Source organism: Nylanderia fulva, unplaced genomic scaffold (assembly GCF_048542155.1).
Source record: "Nylanderia fulva isolate GAGA-0341 unplaced genomic scaffold, ASM4854215v1 Scaffold12, whole genome shotgun sequence".
NCBI classification, from domain to species: domain Eukaryota; kingdom Metazoa; phylum Arthropoda; class Insecta; order Hymenoptera; family Formicidae; genus Nylanderia; species Nylanderia fulva.
The window spans coordinates 1,259,201-1,275,841 of NW_028189409.1; the positions used below are offsets into that span (position 1 = coordinate 1,259,201).

At 27.1% G+C, this 16,641-nt stretch overlaps 2 protein-coding genes across 2 annotated transcripts; both read left to right on the forward strand.

The window, feature by feature from the left end:
• Positions 1-839: 839 nt before the first annotated feature.
• LOC114943520 (G protein-coupled receptor Mth2-like) lies at positions 840-4,954 on the forward strand. Its single transcript, XM_085490214.1, has 5 exons — positions 840-2,369; positions 2,925-3,003; positions 3,611-3,804; positions 3,881-4,046; positions 4,412-4,954. The coding sequence occupies exons 1-5, from the start codon at positions 1,229-1,231 to the stop codon at positions 4,653-4,655; spliced, it is 1,824 nt and encodes a 607-aa protein (XP_085346340.1). The 5' UTR covers positions 840-1,228; the 3' UTR covers positions 4,656-4,954.
• Positions 4,955-7,649: 2,695 nt separating this feature from the next.
• On the forward strand, positions 7,650-11,855 carry LOC114943528 (G protein-coupled receptor Mth2-like). Its single transcript, XM_029319167.2, has 5 exons — positions 7,650-8,834; positions 9,448-9,526; positions 10,061-10,251; positions 10,327-10,492; positions 10,994-11,855. Exons 1-5 carry the CDS (start codon positions 8,045-8,047, stop codon positions 11,232-11,234), a joined length of 1,467 nt encoding a protein of 488 aa, XP_029175000.2. The 5' UTR covers positions 7,650-8,044; the 3' UTR covers positions 11,235-11,855.
• Positions 11,856-16,641: the final 4,786 nt, after the last annotated feature.

Sequence of the window (16,641 nt, forward strand, 5' to 3'; positions counted from 1 at the left end):
TTACTGTATTAATTTATTTTGCATTTACTTTTGGTATGTAACATATTTTTGTATATAAATTTATAATTAATTGTTGCGATAAAATGTATTAAAATTATAATTATTTTTATGTAACTTTTTATAGATTTACTTGTGAAAAGAGCTGCAATGACAGCCGAAACGTTGTATTTTAACTAATTATCTATAATAAATGATTGCCAATTTGGTCGACTTTAACCATTGAGAAATAATTTTTATTAAATGTTTAAGTCAAATACACTGCAGTATTGTTAACTAAGGCGCTGAATTTGGAACATAATATTTTTTCATATTGACAAATATTTATTTGACAGCCCGTGACCGCCGCATTTAGTTAGATTAAAAAAATTTCTTTTGGCTGAACATTATTTTTTTCTCAGTGTGTTTATCAATTTTAAATTATCATTATTTATATTCTAATCTTATATTTTTGTAATACAATTAGAGATTCAAAATTATGTTTAACATATGCGCACAACGTGAATCGAGACTGCCAATCACAGAAAAGCGACAACAATATCAATAACATGCTTTTTTTAGAACGGCGGATCTACAAATATAAAATCATACACCTATTACTTGTAATTATATTATACAAAAAAAACAATGAACATATACATTATTAATTTGATCAATCCAGCAGGAATGCTGGATCGATTAACCTAATAACGTAGAATTTGTCAACATACATTTATTGCATTCCTTGAATAATTATGAGTAATAGATGTATGATTTTATAATTGTAGACAGATTGTGTGTGTGTGTTTGTATGTCCTCGCAAAGTTATCTACGACTCATAATCCTCGGTAGTTTCATTTTATCTCTCGTTCAGACACGTATTAACTTATGCAATATTTGTTCCTTCAAGAAGAAACATCAAAACCGAATATAGTGATACATTATAAATATTTTACTAAATCTGGTGTAATAATTAAAAATTAACTGCGTAATTGTTTACAAAAATCAGATCAACATTTCTAAATTTTCTGAAGAAAGACAAAAAAAAGAGATAATTCAATTCCATTATATGTGTACAGTACGCACTTGACACATATCTTTCATTCAATAAATACAAAACCTAAACTAAACACAACATAAATATACATTTTTTAAGTATTGAAAATTAAAATTTATATGAGAAATAATGAATGTAGTAACAGGTTTGATTGATTTCTCTATCTAATTTCTGTAGTGAATTTTTTGTAAAATAATGTTTGTACAAAATTTCGCGGTTCTGTGTTGTGAGCTTTTTCTCCTCATCATTTCGTCATCGAAATCTCAGCGAAATTACACCAACGACGAAGATGAAGATCATAATTTGACAGTACGATACGAGATATACGCGGATTCTACAACAATTTATAGCGACGAGATAAAACCACTGCGATATGATTTGTATGAAAGGTTTACCGACGATACGCAATATAATGAAATGGAATATGAAATTAGCACTATTTCCACGAATATCGATCGCGAAGATGTTGATTCAATACTACATAAATTAAGAAGACGTTCTGCTCACAATCAAGAGAATGATTACAAAATATTGAAACACTCTCACAACAATTCGACAAATGTCAATCATAAAGAAAACTCTACGTCACAGAAGGTTTATGAAAACCTGCTTAAAATAAATGATTCTATGTCGAATAAAGTCTTTGAAAATTTCACTAAGAATAGTTATGAAAGTAACATCGTCCCATACGAAACGTGCCATAATATAACTTGTATTCAGTTCTGCTGTCCTTTTGGCAATATCATAAGATGGAATGACACTAAATGTATTCCAAAAGAAAGGAAATATGTTTTTCCGAATGTGTACGAATACACAAACGATTCAACGCACAACAAAAGTGGGCGAGTGAACGAATTATTTCAGTTAACCGTCTACAATAAGTGCTTAGAATCGCAATGTTACGTGGTACCCATCGGTCATCAGTACGATTATAAAATTTTTGCCAATGGTTCTTTATTTATACCTTATTATGAAACATTATTTAAATCGACATCATATTGCCTAGGCGTTATCTTGAAAAGAGGGCGTAGATTTGAAGCGATTTTCATTTCAGAACAGTATGCGGAACTTAAAAGGAACGCTTTGAAACACACGCCTGAGTACAGTTGGATAACTCATGTATTAAATATATATTCCAGTTTGCATTTAGTGTGTATATTATTTTTGGTGTCAGTATTTCTAGTGTATTCCATATTGCCAGAACTCCGAAATGGACACGGCTTCATGTTGCGCAATTACTGTGCATGTTTATCCATCGTAATCGTGATAGATATAGTCAGAGTTTTACATTTGAAAGAGGAACTGTCATACATCCGTCCCGTCTGTATTACAATTGGTATAGTATATCTAACAATAAATTACATAAATATATATAATCAATGTATAGAACATATTTGTAAAGCATGTATATCATGTATCAATGTATATCCGCATATTAGTATATATAACTTCTTCATTATTTGACTATATATATCGCTTGTTAAAATACAACTGTCAATAATGAATTAAACTAAAATTTAATGCATTTTATTTATAACTAACCTAAGTTCGCCTTTACATATATATAAATACATACACACACACACACACACACACACACACACACACACACATAAATATATATATATATATATATATATATATATATAAAATTTGCGTTTTAGAATATCGCAGTGTTACGTCTTAAAATATTATTTAATTTAATATCGGTAGTATCAGTATTCATAATAATAAATAAATATTGTTATAAACTATTGGTACAGAATGTAGTAAATCTGTTTTAAAGTAAAGAATAAAAAACGTCAAACTTTTGATTATTTCCATTTTCACGCGCACTTAGTGATGAAAATGATATTTATTATTGTAGTTTTTATTTCTATTTATTTTTCAGTCTTTTTAGAATATCTTTGTCTTTTATCGGGTCACTTTTGGCTAAATATTATGAGCTTTAATATGTGGCGGACATTCAGGTAAATATATAGCCAAATATTTTATATTTTACTTTAGTTCTTAGCTCCTGATTTTAATTTGTCTTTACATAATTGTTTTATAGTATGAAATATATCAAAAATTTTGTCAAGATAACGTAAATTTTTTGGAATTAGAAATGGCATATATTAGATAATAAACATTATATATTTAATTTATAAAATATTTAAACAATATTACAACAAAATCTAATTCACAATAATAAAACAAACTTTTCTGAAAATTTTTTTTCTATTTTACAAGCTTGATATATATATTGCGTTAATTTTTTTTATGTGTAATAAAATAATACAAATTAATTTTTTAACATAAATATATATTTTGCGCCTATAAACTTAATAAAAATTTAAATTATCTTTGTCTGCAGAATATCTATGTAAATATATAATAGTTTTTAAATGATATACAATGTTATATTTTTCATAATTAAGTGTCACATGTCGTATTATATAAAAAAACTTTTTTAATTGTGTAGAATGGGTTTTCGAGAAAGCTTCGATCAAAGTCAAATATTAACATTTTACATTGAGATTTCCTTTATATCAACACTTATATAATTAAATATAATATATACCTAAATTTTTGCAGAAGATTCTCTTCGTTACAAAGAAACAGCAGACAATCAGAAAAAAAAAAGTTGGTGTATTATGCTATTTTTGCGTACGGATGTCCGTTTGTACTTGCTATTATTTGTGTCATCGTTGTGGATTATGTTTCCGACTATATACCAATAATTTTGAGACCAGAATTCAAAAAGGGATATTGCTGGTACTTTACGGGACGTACGTCTCAAATAACTTTATTAAATGCTACGCTTTTTAAAAATATGTAATAGTATATAAGATATCATACTTACAGATTTGGAAGCACTTACATTGTATTATTACTGGATCAAAACTGTCTGTACTATTAGTAGCATTTGCTTATCCATCTGTGCGGCAAGGAACATTAAACGCTGCGAAAAAGATACAAACTTCAGTCTAACAGATTCGGAAAGCAAGCAATTTAACGACAATAAGAAATGGTGTGTATTCTCACATTTTGCGTCACTCTGTGATAATTTTTTATTATGTTAATGAGATTTTTTTTTATATCTTCTATTGTGTAATAAATCTGTAAGAGAAAAAAAAATTATTTCTGTAACTTGCATTGAGTCTTTTTTAAATAATCTGTAATACTCGAAATGTCGTAAGAAGAGAGTATGAACGAATATATATTTATTACATTAAAAAATTACATTTTTGAAGTATTTCTATAAAAATTTTTTTCTCATTTTTTCCTTTTAAGAATTGTAATTGGTTCCATCATTTTTCAACTTAATAATTTAGTAGATTAAATTTATTATTTTTATTGAAAAATTACCAAATATTAATATATACTTGTTTGCAGGTTAAATCTATATATAAAGTTATTTATCGTGTTGTTTATTATTATGGGTATAAACTGGTTTATGTATATAATTTCAAGGTTGTTATTTACAACACAATATAAATATAGTTTTTACACTGAAATTATTAGAGTCTTGTTATGTGTAATACAATATTTTTTCATGTTTATCATATTTGTATGGAAGAGGAAAATCAAGTTGATGTTACTGAAACGATTCGGATTCAAGACGAATGCATCGACTTGAATACCACTTTTGAGGAATCCATGCAGGAAAAGTCAATTTTTTGTGGAAAAGAAACATATTACACGAAAAATTTGTTTAATGGGATTGAATTTAAATGTTGTCAATGTGTAAAGAAAAAAGTTTTATAAAATCAACAATTAATTATTAATCGCAATTTAATATAATCTTATATATAAAATTAAAAGTAAATTTACAATTTATATTTACAATTTAAATTTATATTTTACGTAATGTATAGGTTTCTTCGAAGGATTTCATATCAAATTGCTCATGGAAAATTTGTTTTATTGGTGCATATAATTAAGTCAAATTAATGAAATTAATAGAATTAAATTTTGTAAACATTTTTCTTCATAAAATATTTTTATATGAAATTTATACGCAATATATAGTGCTATATTATTATAAAAAATAATTCTGATTGAAATAAAAATATGTTATATATTTATAAATATAAGTATATAAAGAAAAATTAAAATTTGTTTTAAACTGCTGACATGGTCCAAACAAATAAATTACGAATATTTTCAATTGCGACTGTTATGTGTAATTATTGTTTGGCTTTTATTGTTTAATAAAATGGAAATTTTTGTAAATAGGTGTTTAGTGTAAATAAGCTATGTCAAAAACGCGTTTTTTCATATATACATATACACACACATTTGATGCTAAGAACATTTTATAATAATATATTATGCACTTAAGAATAAATTCACGAATTTGAATATAAATATTTCTGCATTATAAAATGCAAAATATCGAATAGTAATTATGTGTATAAAATATTTGATATGTAAAAAACAACTATAAATTTATGTTATAAATTTAAAAATGTAACATAACTTGCACATGAAAAACTAAATTAAGAAGAAAAGTGTCGCTTTGTATTTGTACAACAAATTTCAATTTAACATGTACGACTATTATTGCTGATCATATGCAATGAAAAAAGAACATATTTAATTTTCAATAAATTAAATTTCAAGCAAATATAAATATATGTTCGCTAAACAAGTCAAAAGAGCAATGTTGTTACCTCAATTATTGCAATAAGTATTTTTTTCGCTGTAATTGAATAATTGTGATCGAGGCACGCAGTTGCTGGTACACTGTCAACATTTTTTATAAAAAGTATCTGAATTGATGACTCACGCATAATTATTTAATTGTAGCGCTAAATTTATTTTCGCAATAACCAACATCGCGTTCGGCTTTGTCAGCCTACATATTTATATTTGTTTCATATTAGAGCCGAATATAATACTTAATTGTTATTAAATTTCAAGCATTACAGGAAAACTACCAAAGATGTTCTTAGTCTTTTCTTTTAATTTTTCGACGTAAATATCACTTACAAGGGCAACACCAGACATTGTCTCCCTCCGATTTGGCCGAATCTGACAATGAAATATGTTGTAGTTCTATCTTCACACTAATCCATGGTAAAATAATACGACCCAACTCTCAAACATTCGTAAAAAACAAAAAAGTAATCCCTCTAATTTTACGTAAAAATGGGCCTAAAAAAAACTTTCTTATGAAAAGACAAAAAAGTGCGTCAAGTTCAACTCTATGTAAAAAAGTGTAATAAAAAAGACAGTCTGTTTCAAAGTACTGTAAACTTATGTTGTACAATTAAATATCTAAAAAAATAATGATATCAAATAAATGCGCCAAACAAAAGTACATACCAAAAAATTGAAAGTCAAAACCTTATGCAAAAATTAAAATTAAGAGTTTAACAAAGATTAAAAGTTAATACAAATAAAAAATTATAATTTAAAAGCCTGACACTATTTTTCAAAATTACTGCATGTATCTTATCTGTAATATATCTTAAAGTAACAATTAATTAATATACTGCAATGAAACTATAATATATAATAAAATTTATTTTAAATTGCTTGCATCAAGCGTGATTTTATACTAGCGATTTATATACGGTAATTCAACGATAATAGAACTCGGTGAACGTGTTTTCCTTGTCGAAACAGAATATATGTATGTATTTCTATGAATAGAAAATTTGCATCTTATCATTAAACATGAGAATTATATTTATCAATGTCACATTTTCAGCAATTATGAAGCGTAATATACTTCGCACACAATTATAGAAAAGCGTTTTCAAACAAAAGCAAATTGTAGAAAAATTTGGATATTGATCTCATAAGATGGTCGTTATTTCACTATCTCATTGTCAGAATCTCATTAGTTCGTTGTAATATTAGCTAATACTTTAATCATCATTGTAACACTTAACACTGAAAATACAAATTAAAGGAAAAAATCAGAAAACAAAAATTTGCAAGCACATTAATAATTTTATTTTCATATTTTGTGCTTATCAATTTTAAATTGTCATAATTAATATAGTATTCTAATATATTTTTGTAATACAATTACATTCAAAATTATGTCTAACTTATGCACACAAAGTGAATCGAGACAGCCAATCAGCATCACGGTAATGCAACAACAATATCCATAACATGCCTTTTTAGAAAGGCTGACAAATTTTCTAGAACTTTTCCTTGTATATTTAAGAGTTATAGCTGTATAATTTTTATAGTAGTAGACAGATTGTGTGTGGGTTTTCTCGCTAAGTTATCCAAGACTCGTCATCCTTAGTAGTTTCATTTCATCTCTTGTACAGGCACGTATTACTTATGCAATTTTCTCTTCTTTCAAGAACAAAATGTTAAAGCCGAAGATAGTGATACATTATATGTATTTTACTAAATTCAGTGTGATCATTAAAAATTAACCGCGTAATTACCTACATTTACAGTGTTAGTATAAAATCGGATCAACATTTCTAAATTTTGTAGAGAAAGACAAAAAGAAAAAGTAAATTAATTCCATTATATGTGTGCATTACGCACTTGACACATAACTTTCATTCAATTAACACAACAGCTAAAATAGGCAGAAAATTAATGTAGAATCTTTCAATTATTAAAAATTAAAATTTATATGAGAAGTAATGCGTACTAACAGGTTTGACTGATTTTATCATCTAATTCCTCTAGAGAAATTCATTTGTGAAATAATGTTTGTACAAAATTTTACTTTTCTGTGTTGCGGGCTTTTTCTCCTAATCATTTCGTCATCGAAACCTCAGCGAAATTACTCCAACAACGAAGACGAAAGTCATAATTCGACAGTACGATACGAAACATATGCGGATTCTGCAACCATTTATAGCGACGAGATAAAACCTATGCGATATGATTTGTATGAAAGGTTTACCGACGATACGGAATATAACGAAATGGAATATGAATTTAGCACTATTTCCACGAATATCGATCGCGAAGATGTTGATTTGAAACTATCTAAACTAAGAGAGGCGTTTTGCTCACAACCATGAAAATGATGACAAACTGATGTACTCTCACATCAATTCAACAAATGTCGATCATGAAGAAAACTCTACGTCACTGGAAATTTATGACAATTTGCTTGAAAAGAATAATTCCATGTCGAATAAAGTCTTTGAAAATTCCATTAAGTATAGTAATGAAAGTAACATCGTCCCATACGAAACTTGCCATAATATTACTTGCATTCAATTCTGCTGTTCTCTTGGCAGTGTCATGAGATTGAATGACACCAAATGTGTTTTAAAAGAAATGAAATATGTTTTTCCGAATGTGTACGAATACGCAAACGATTCAACGCAGAATAAAAGTAAGCGAGTGGACGAATACTTTCAGTTAACTGTCTACGATCCGTGCTTAGAAATACAACGTTACGTGGTACCCGACGGTCATCAGTACGAATATAAGATTTTTGCCAATGGTTCTATTTATTTTACTTTCCTTGAAAAATTCGTTGAATTATATTGTCTCGTTGTCTTCTTGGAAAGAGGGAATAGATTTGAAGTGACTTACTGTTCAGAACATAGTGCGGAACTTGAAATACACGACTTGGAACCCACATTTGAGTACATTTGGAAAACTCGTATAAAACATATATATTCCAGCTTGCTATTAGTGTGTTCCTTATTTTACCTGGCAATATTTCTAGTGTATTCCATATTGCCAGAACTCCGAAATGAACACGGCTTCCTGTTGTGTAATTTCAGTGCAGTTTCATCCATCGTAATCATGATTGAAGCTGTAAGAGTTTTAAAAATCAAAGAGGATGTATCATATCTTCTCTGTATTACAATTGGTACAGTATATCTAACAATCCATTATATAAATATATAAAATCAGTGCAGAACACATTTGTCAAGCATAATGTATATCCGCATATTATTATATCTTCTTTATTATTTGAATAAATATGATACTTTTAAAATACAACTGCCAATAATAATTTAAACTAAAATTAATGCATTATAATTATAACTAATCTGAGTTCGCCCAAACATATATGTATATATATGTATATATATAAGTATATAAGTTTCACGTTTTTTATTCTTTATTTTAAAACAGATTTATTACATTCTGCACCAAAAGTTGAAAACAATATTTATTATTATAAAAATTGATACTACCAATATTAAATTAAATAATATTAAAATATTACTAATCTGAGTTCGCCCAAACATATATGTATATATATATATATATATATATACATATATGTTAATTTAATATCGGTAGTATCAATTTTTATAATAATAAATATTGTTATAAACTTTTGGTGCAGAATGTAATAAATCTGTTTTAAAATAAAGAATAAAAAACGTGAAACTTTGATTTTTTTCATTTTAACGCGCGCTTAATAATGAAAATGATATTTATTATTGAAGCATATATTTATATTCATTTTTCAGCTTTTTTGGAATATTATTTCTCTGTGTCGTGTTGCTGCTGGCAAAGTATCATGATCTTTAATATTTGGCATACATTCAGGTAAATAGCTAAGTATTTTATATTTTACTTTAGTTCTCTCTTGGCTTTTGATTTTAATTTGTCTTTACGTAATTGCTTTATAGTATTAAATATATACCAAAAATTTTGTCAAGATAACGTAAATTTTATTAATTTAGTAATGGCATATAGTATACAATAAACACAATATACTTCATTTATAAATTATTTATAAATATTACAGCATAATAATATATCGCATTCGCGATAATAAAACAAATTTTCTGAAATGTTTTTTTCCATTTTACAAACTTGATATTTATATTGCGTAGATTTTTTTTATGAATAAAATAAAGCAATACCCAATAATATTTTAACATGAATATATTTTTTACCTCTGAAAACTCAATTAAATATGTTTATTATACCTTTATCTATAGTATAATTATGTAATTCTATAATAGTTTCTAAATGTTATACAATGTAATGATTAAAGGCAAACATTAGTTTAAACATTTTACAATAAGATTTCTTTTATCTACACTTATTTAGTTAAATATGACATGGAAATTGCAGAGGATTCTCTTCGTTACAAAGGAACGTTAGACAATCAGGAAAAAAAAAGTTGATGTATTATGCTATTTTTGCGTATGGATGTCCAATTGTATTTGCTACTTACGTCGTCGTTGTGGATTTTGTTTCTGAGTATATACCAAATATTTTGAGACCAGAATTCAAAATGGGATCTTGCTGGTTCTCTCAAGAACGTACGTTACAGATAACTTTATTAATGCTCCGCATTTTAAAAGTATGTAACAGTATATGGAATATTATATTTACAGATTTGGAAGCACTTACATTGTATTATTACTGGATCATAACTGTCTGTACTATTAGTAGCATTTGCTTATGCTTCTCTACTGCACGGAACATCAAACGCTACGAAAAAGATGCAAACTTCAGTCTAACAGATTCGGAAAGCAAGCAGTATAATAACAATAAAAAATGGTGTGTATTCTCACATTTTTGCATCACTCTATGATAAACTTATATTGTGTTAGTGAGATTTATGCAGATATATTTTTGTCAATATCTCTGCAGACAATATTACATACTCGCTTAATTCGCATTCCAGATGAAAGAGAGATATAATTTTTGAAAGCCATACATTTTAACTCTGCTTTTTGATTTTTTAAATTATTTTTTCCTTTTATTGTGTAATAACATAATCTACAAAAGAGGAAAAACATCTATTTCTTTAACTTGCATTTGGTCTTTTCAAAAAAGTCTGTAATTCTCGAAATGTCATAGAGAGTGAAAATAAACGAATATATATTTATTACATAAAAAAATTACATTTTCAAACTATTTCTTTAAATAATTTTTTCTCATTTTCACCTTTATAAGAATTGTAATTTGTTCCATCATTTTTCAATTTAATAATTTGATAGATAGAATTTGTTATTTTTATACAAAGATAACTAAATATTAATATATATTTGTTTGCAGGTTTAAAATATATATAAAGTTGTTTATCGTGATTTTTATCCTTTCGGGTATTGGGTGGTCTATATCTTCGATTAATCTGTTCTTTTTTACAACACGTGATTATGGTTATTACATTTTTATTGTTTCTGTTTTGTTATGTGTATTAAAGAGTATATTCGTCTTTATCATATTTGTATGCAAGAAGAAAATCAAGTTGATGTTACTGAAACGATTCGGGTTCGAAACGAATGTATCGACTTGAATATCACTTTTGAAAAATCTATGCAGGAAAAGTCGAGCTCTTGCTGAGAAGATAATTATCACACAAAAGATTCGTCTAATGGGATTGAATTCTAATGTTGTCAATGTGTAAAGAAAAGTGTTTTACCACAGATCAAGAATCAAATTTGCTGGTACACTGTCAAGACTTCTTCGGAATTGTATCTCAATTGATGGCTTATGCACAATTATTTAATTGTAGCGCTAAATTGATTTTCGCTATAACCAACATTGCGTTAGGCTGTGTCAGTCTACATATTTATATTTGTTTTATATTAAAAGCCTAATATAATTTTTAATTGTTATTAAATTTCAAGCATTACGGGAAAACTACGAGAAATGTTCTTAGTCTCTTCTTTTAGTTTTTATAAGTAATTATTACTTACAAGAGGAACACCAGATATGGTTTCCTCCGATTTGGCTGAATCTGAAATATGTTGTCCTATCTTCATACTGATTCTTGGTAAAATAATACGACCCAACTCTCAAGCATTCGTAAAAAACAAAAAATGTAACCCTGCTAATGTTACGTAAAAATGGGCCTAAAAAAACCTTTTTTTTTATAAAAAGACAAAAAAGTGCGCCAAATTCAACTGTATGTAAAAATGTGTAATAAAAAAAAACAATATGTTTCAAAATACTGTAAACTTATGTTGTACAATTAATATATCTAATAAAATAATGATATCAAATAGTTGCGCCAAACAAAGATATACGTACCAAAAAAATTGAAAGTCAAAATCTTATGCAAAAATTAAAAGTTAATACAAAATAAAAAATAAAAAATTTCAGTTGAAATAACTTAACGCTACTTTTCAAAATTACTACAATGTATCTGTAATATATATTAAAGTAACAATTAATTAATATACTGTAATTAAACTATAATATATAATAAAATTCTTTTTAAATTGCTTGCATCAAGCGTGATTTTATACTAGCTTTTTATATACGATGATTCGACGATAATAGAACTTGTTTTCCTTGTTGAACCAGAATATGTGTATGTATTTCTATGAGAAGAAAATTTGCATCTTATCATTAAACATAGGAAGTATATTTTTAATGTAACATTTTCAGCAATTATAAAGCGTAATAATTATACTTTGCACACAATTATAAAAAAACGTTTGCAAACAAAAGAAATTTGTAAAAAAATTTGGGCATCGATCTCATAAGATGGTCGTTATCTTATTGTCAGAATTTTATTCGTTTATTGCAGTATCAACTAATAATTGAATAAACACTTAACACCGAAAAAACAAATTAAAAGAAAGAACAGAAATCAAAAATTTTGGAATCACATTAATCATTCTATAATATATTCTTATTTTGTGTTTAAATTGTTCTTATTTAAATTCTCATATTATATTTTTATAATACAATTAGATTCAAAATAATGTCTAATATATTCGCACAACGTTAATTGGGTCAGCCAATCAGCATCGCGGAAAAGCGACAATGTCAATACATGCTTTTTTTAGAAGGGCGGATTCCCTACTGGATTGATCAAACTAACGTCAGAAGTTTCAGCATACTTTCTTTGTTTTCTTGTATAATTAAAAGTTATAAGTGTATAATTTTATAACAGTAGACAAAACTGTGTGTGTGTGTGTGTGTTTCTCCGCAAAGTTATCCACAACTCGTCATGCTCGGTAGTTTCATTTCCTTTCTCGTACAGACACGTACTACTTATGCAATATTCTCTTCTTTCAAGGAAGAAGCGTCAAAGCCGAATACAGTTATATGTATTTTACTAAATTTAAAGTAATCATTAACCGCGTAATTGTCTACATTAACACATTGTTAAAATAAAATCAGATTTTTATTTCTAAATTTTGTAGAGAAAGACAAAAAGGAAAAGATAATTTAATTTCATTATATGTGTATATTACACACATATCTTTCAATCAATTAATACAAAAGCTAATATAGGCACAAAAATAATATTGATTCTTTTAATTATTGAAAACAAAAATGTATATGAGGAATAATAAATATACCAACAAGTTTGATTGATTTAACTATCTAATTTCTCTAGTGTATATCCTTTTTGTGAAATAATGTTTGTAAAAAATTTCTCGTTTCTGTGTTATGGGTTTTTTCTTCTCATCATTTCATCTATTATATAAATCTATTAATTAATTATGCAACGCATAAAAATTCAATGTTTAAATCTCTTTAGCAGAAAATACGAACAAAGAAATAAAATTTTCTACAAGAATCTTTTGCAATCAAATATCTACGCTTTCATTAAATTCGTGCGAGACTCTATACCCCATATATCTATCACGTTGCGCGGCTCGCGCGAAACTGATTCGCGTGCGAGGTATCGCGAGTGAGAAACCGAGATCACGTGACCAGTGGTCCCTCTGATCATGTGACCACTAGTCATGTGATCATCGGTCCCACGCTCGAGATACCCCGTACGAGAATCAGTGTTGCGCGAGCCGCGCAACGTGATAGATGTGTGGGGTGTATTAATCTGATGGAAAGGATAGAGAGAGAATTGCTTTCGTCGGGTCCAATTCATTATTGACTGTTTAAAAATTTTGTTTTTCAAAAAATGTAAATTTAAAACTACAAAACAAACATACTAAAGGAATATAAAAATGAGTATACATATATACTCATATACATATATATGTGGCATTTGAAAAAATTTTATTTTATGTTAAGAAAGTTAATAAATTGGAAACTTGCACAATGCTTCCTTACCATTTTATTTCGCTCATTAGCTTCACACAGTTCTCTATGAGAAAGCCAAAATTGGAAAACCAGCTTGTTCGCATTGAGAAAGCTTAATGAACGAAATAAAGTGGTGAGAAAACAATGTGCACGTTTTTAATTTATTATTAATTCTTTTTAAAAATTTAAAAATTTGTTTCTTAACTGTTGTACATATTTGTCATATTGTTTGACTATAAGAGGATTTAGATATATAATTAAAATTTAGAACGCACAGTAAAACAATCGAATCGCATGATCGATGAATAATTTCTGTTGCAGAAATCTATAATAGATTTATATCGCTTATGTAATATATAATATATATAAAATATAAAATAAATATATAAAATAAAAATAATAAATATATAAATGCTATAAAAATTTTTAAAAAATTTATATTTTTAGTAATGCTTATTGATAAGCTTATTATAACAGTAGATATATTTGCTATTTTATTAATTAGATTAGAGATATATGTATATTTGTAAAAAAAAATATAATTTCTTTTTTATATAAGACTGCTGTTAAATATCACATAAGACAAAAGCTAATAATTTTTATCAGAGACTCGTTAATTTGTGTACTTATTTTAAATATTATTTATGTCATTAACATTGAAATATTATTATGAATTGGATGCTACAGTATCTACTTTATATAACAATATATTCAGCATTTTATTTCCTTCCCAGACAGCACCCAATATTTATGGAAATATTTATATATATATATATATATATATTTATATATTATTTTGAAATATTATGTAACTATTTTAAATATTTTTATAAAAATATTTATTTTACATATTTTTAAAATATAGATTAAATTTTTTATTTATTATTTATGGTAAGTAAAAATAAATATTTATAGTAATTATTTTGTAAATATTTCTTAACTCTAATATCGTTAATTCTTTCATTTATTTTTATTTATCTTTGATTTATTTTATCATGAATACATTCATTTATCACTTAATTTTATTTTGAATAACTCAGTCAAACTGATAACCCTTGCGATGATAGTCTCTCGATGTTAAGAATATAATGCAAATATATAAATAATTCAATTTAATATTCCATGTACATTTACATTTTCATATATGTTATAACATTGCACTTAAAATATTTTGACAATAAGATGTGAATAGCATGTGATAATCAACCTTGGAGTCGTCAATAAAAGCGCGTAATTATTGTTAGTCGAGCTTTCACACTCGAGCAATAAAGATACGCATAAATTAAACGCTTTGCATACTGTGAAATACTTTTTCTACGACTGCGTTTGATTTGAGAAAACTATTTTACATGATAAAATTGTTAACAAATTATTAATTTGTACAATTAAAGTGTAATTAGATACGCCTATCGCGATGCTAAATATCGAAACACATTTGTCGTGTATACTCATTAATATATAATTATATGAATATTAATCCATACTTAGAAATTTTAAGGTAATTTAATATTCCATGTAAAATTATGTATATTCATATACGTTATAATATACACTTAAATTATGCAGCCATAAATATTTCATTTATATATTTAGCTAATATATCATCTGCAAATTAATGTGGCACCAAGAACATGCCAGCGCAATCATATGTATTTTTATAAATATTATACTAATTTATTTCTTTACATAGACTTGTTAATATTAAATTTTAATTGAAAAACAAATTTTATTGTTTAGATAAAAAAATTTTTTGTAATATTATTCGTTAAACATACAGTATTTCGTCCCAGCTATTTTAACAAGTAATATGTATATAAAAAATTTATATCACGCAGATTTTGTTATGCCTGTTGACACAATGTCTCTACACCTTCCACGAGAAGTTTCGCATATCTTTGGAGAAGCAGTTCAGAAATGCGCGAGTTTATTTTCGGTGTAAATCCTACGTGTTGCGGGGCAGCGTCCGATCAGCTTAAAAAAGGCACATCCATGCCTCTGTTGCGCGTAGGCTTTTCAAGAACACACGGAGAAAAGCTTTTCGGAGTTGTGTATCGAGTGTCGCGCGGGTTTTGGGAATTTTGTCAAAGCTCGCTCAGACTCTCTGATTCATTCGGCGAAGGAGCAACGTCTGGTCATCGCTTCGTTCGTCCATGGCCTCTCTCTAGTTGGGGATTAGTCAAATCCAATAATAATATCGCACGGCGATGTAAATCAGAGACGTTCTGCATGAGCTCTCAGAACTCGAGATAGCTACGATGTTCAACGTAATAGAATTATGCTCCACCGAGCGCAGATAATGCGTGGAATTATTACGGAAATAAATATAATCGAGTATCACAGTTGAACAGATACGACTTATCGAGGACGACGTTTATTTGACGCCTCGAATAAGATTTCGCGCGTCATCTATTAATATCGCAGCTCAGCTGTGACTATCGGCAGCTGAAACAGCGAGTGTATAAAACACAAATCTAAGAATAACATACAAAAATAGTTTTACATTAGTGTCTTTAATACTGTAGCTCATCGATCGATAATGAATGAATAATGAATAAAGGACGAATAAATTATGTAATAACAAATTAATCGGAACAAAATTAGTCGTTCTTTTTTATAATTTTTTGTATGAATACGAATCTGGTTTCCAAATTATTTTATCATAATTTTTGTTTATTCTGTCACGTCAGAATTCTGAGATATTT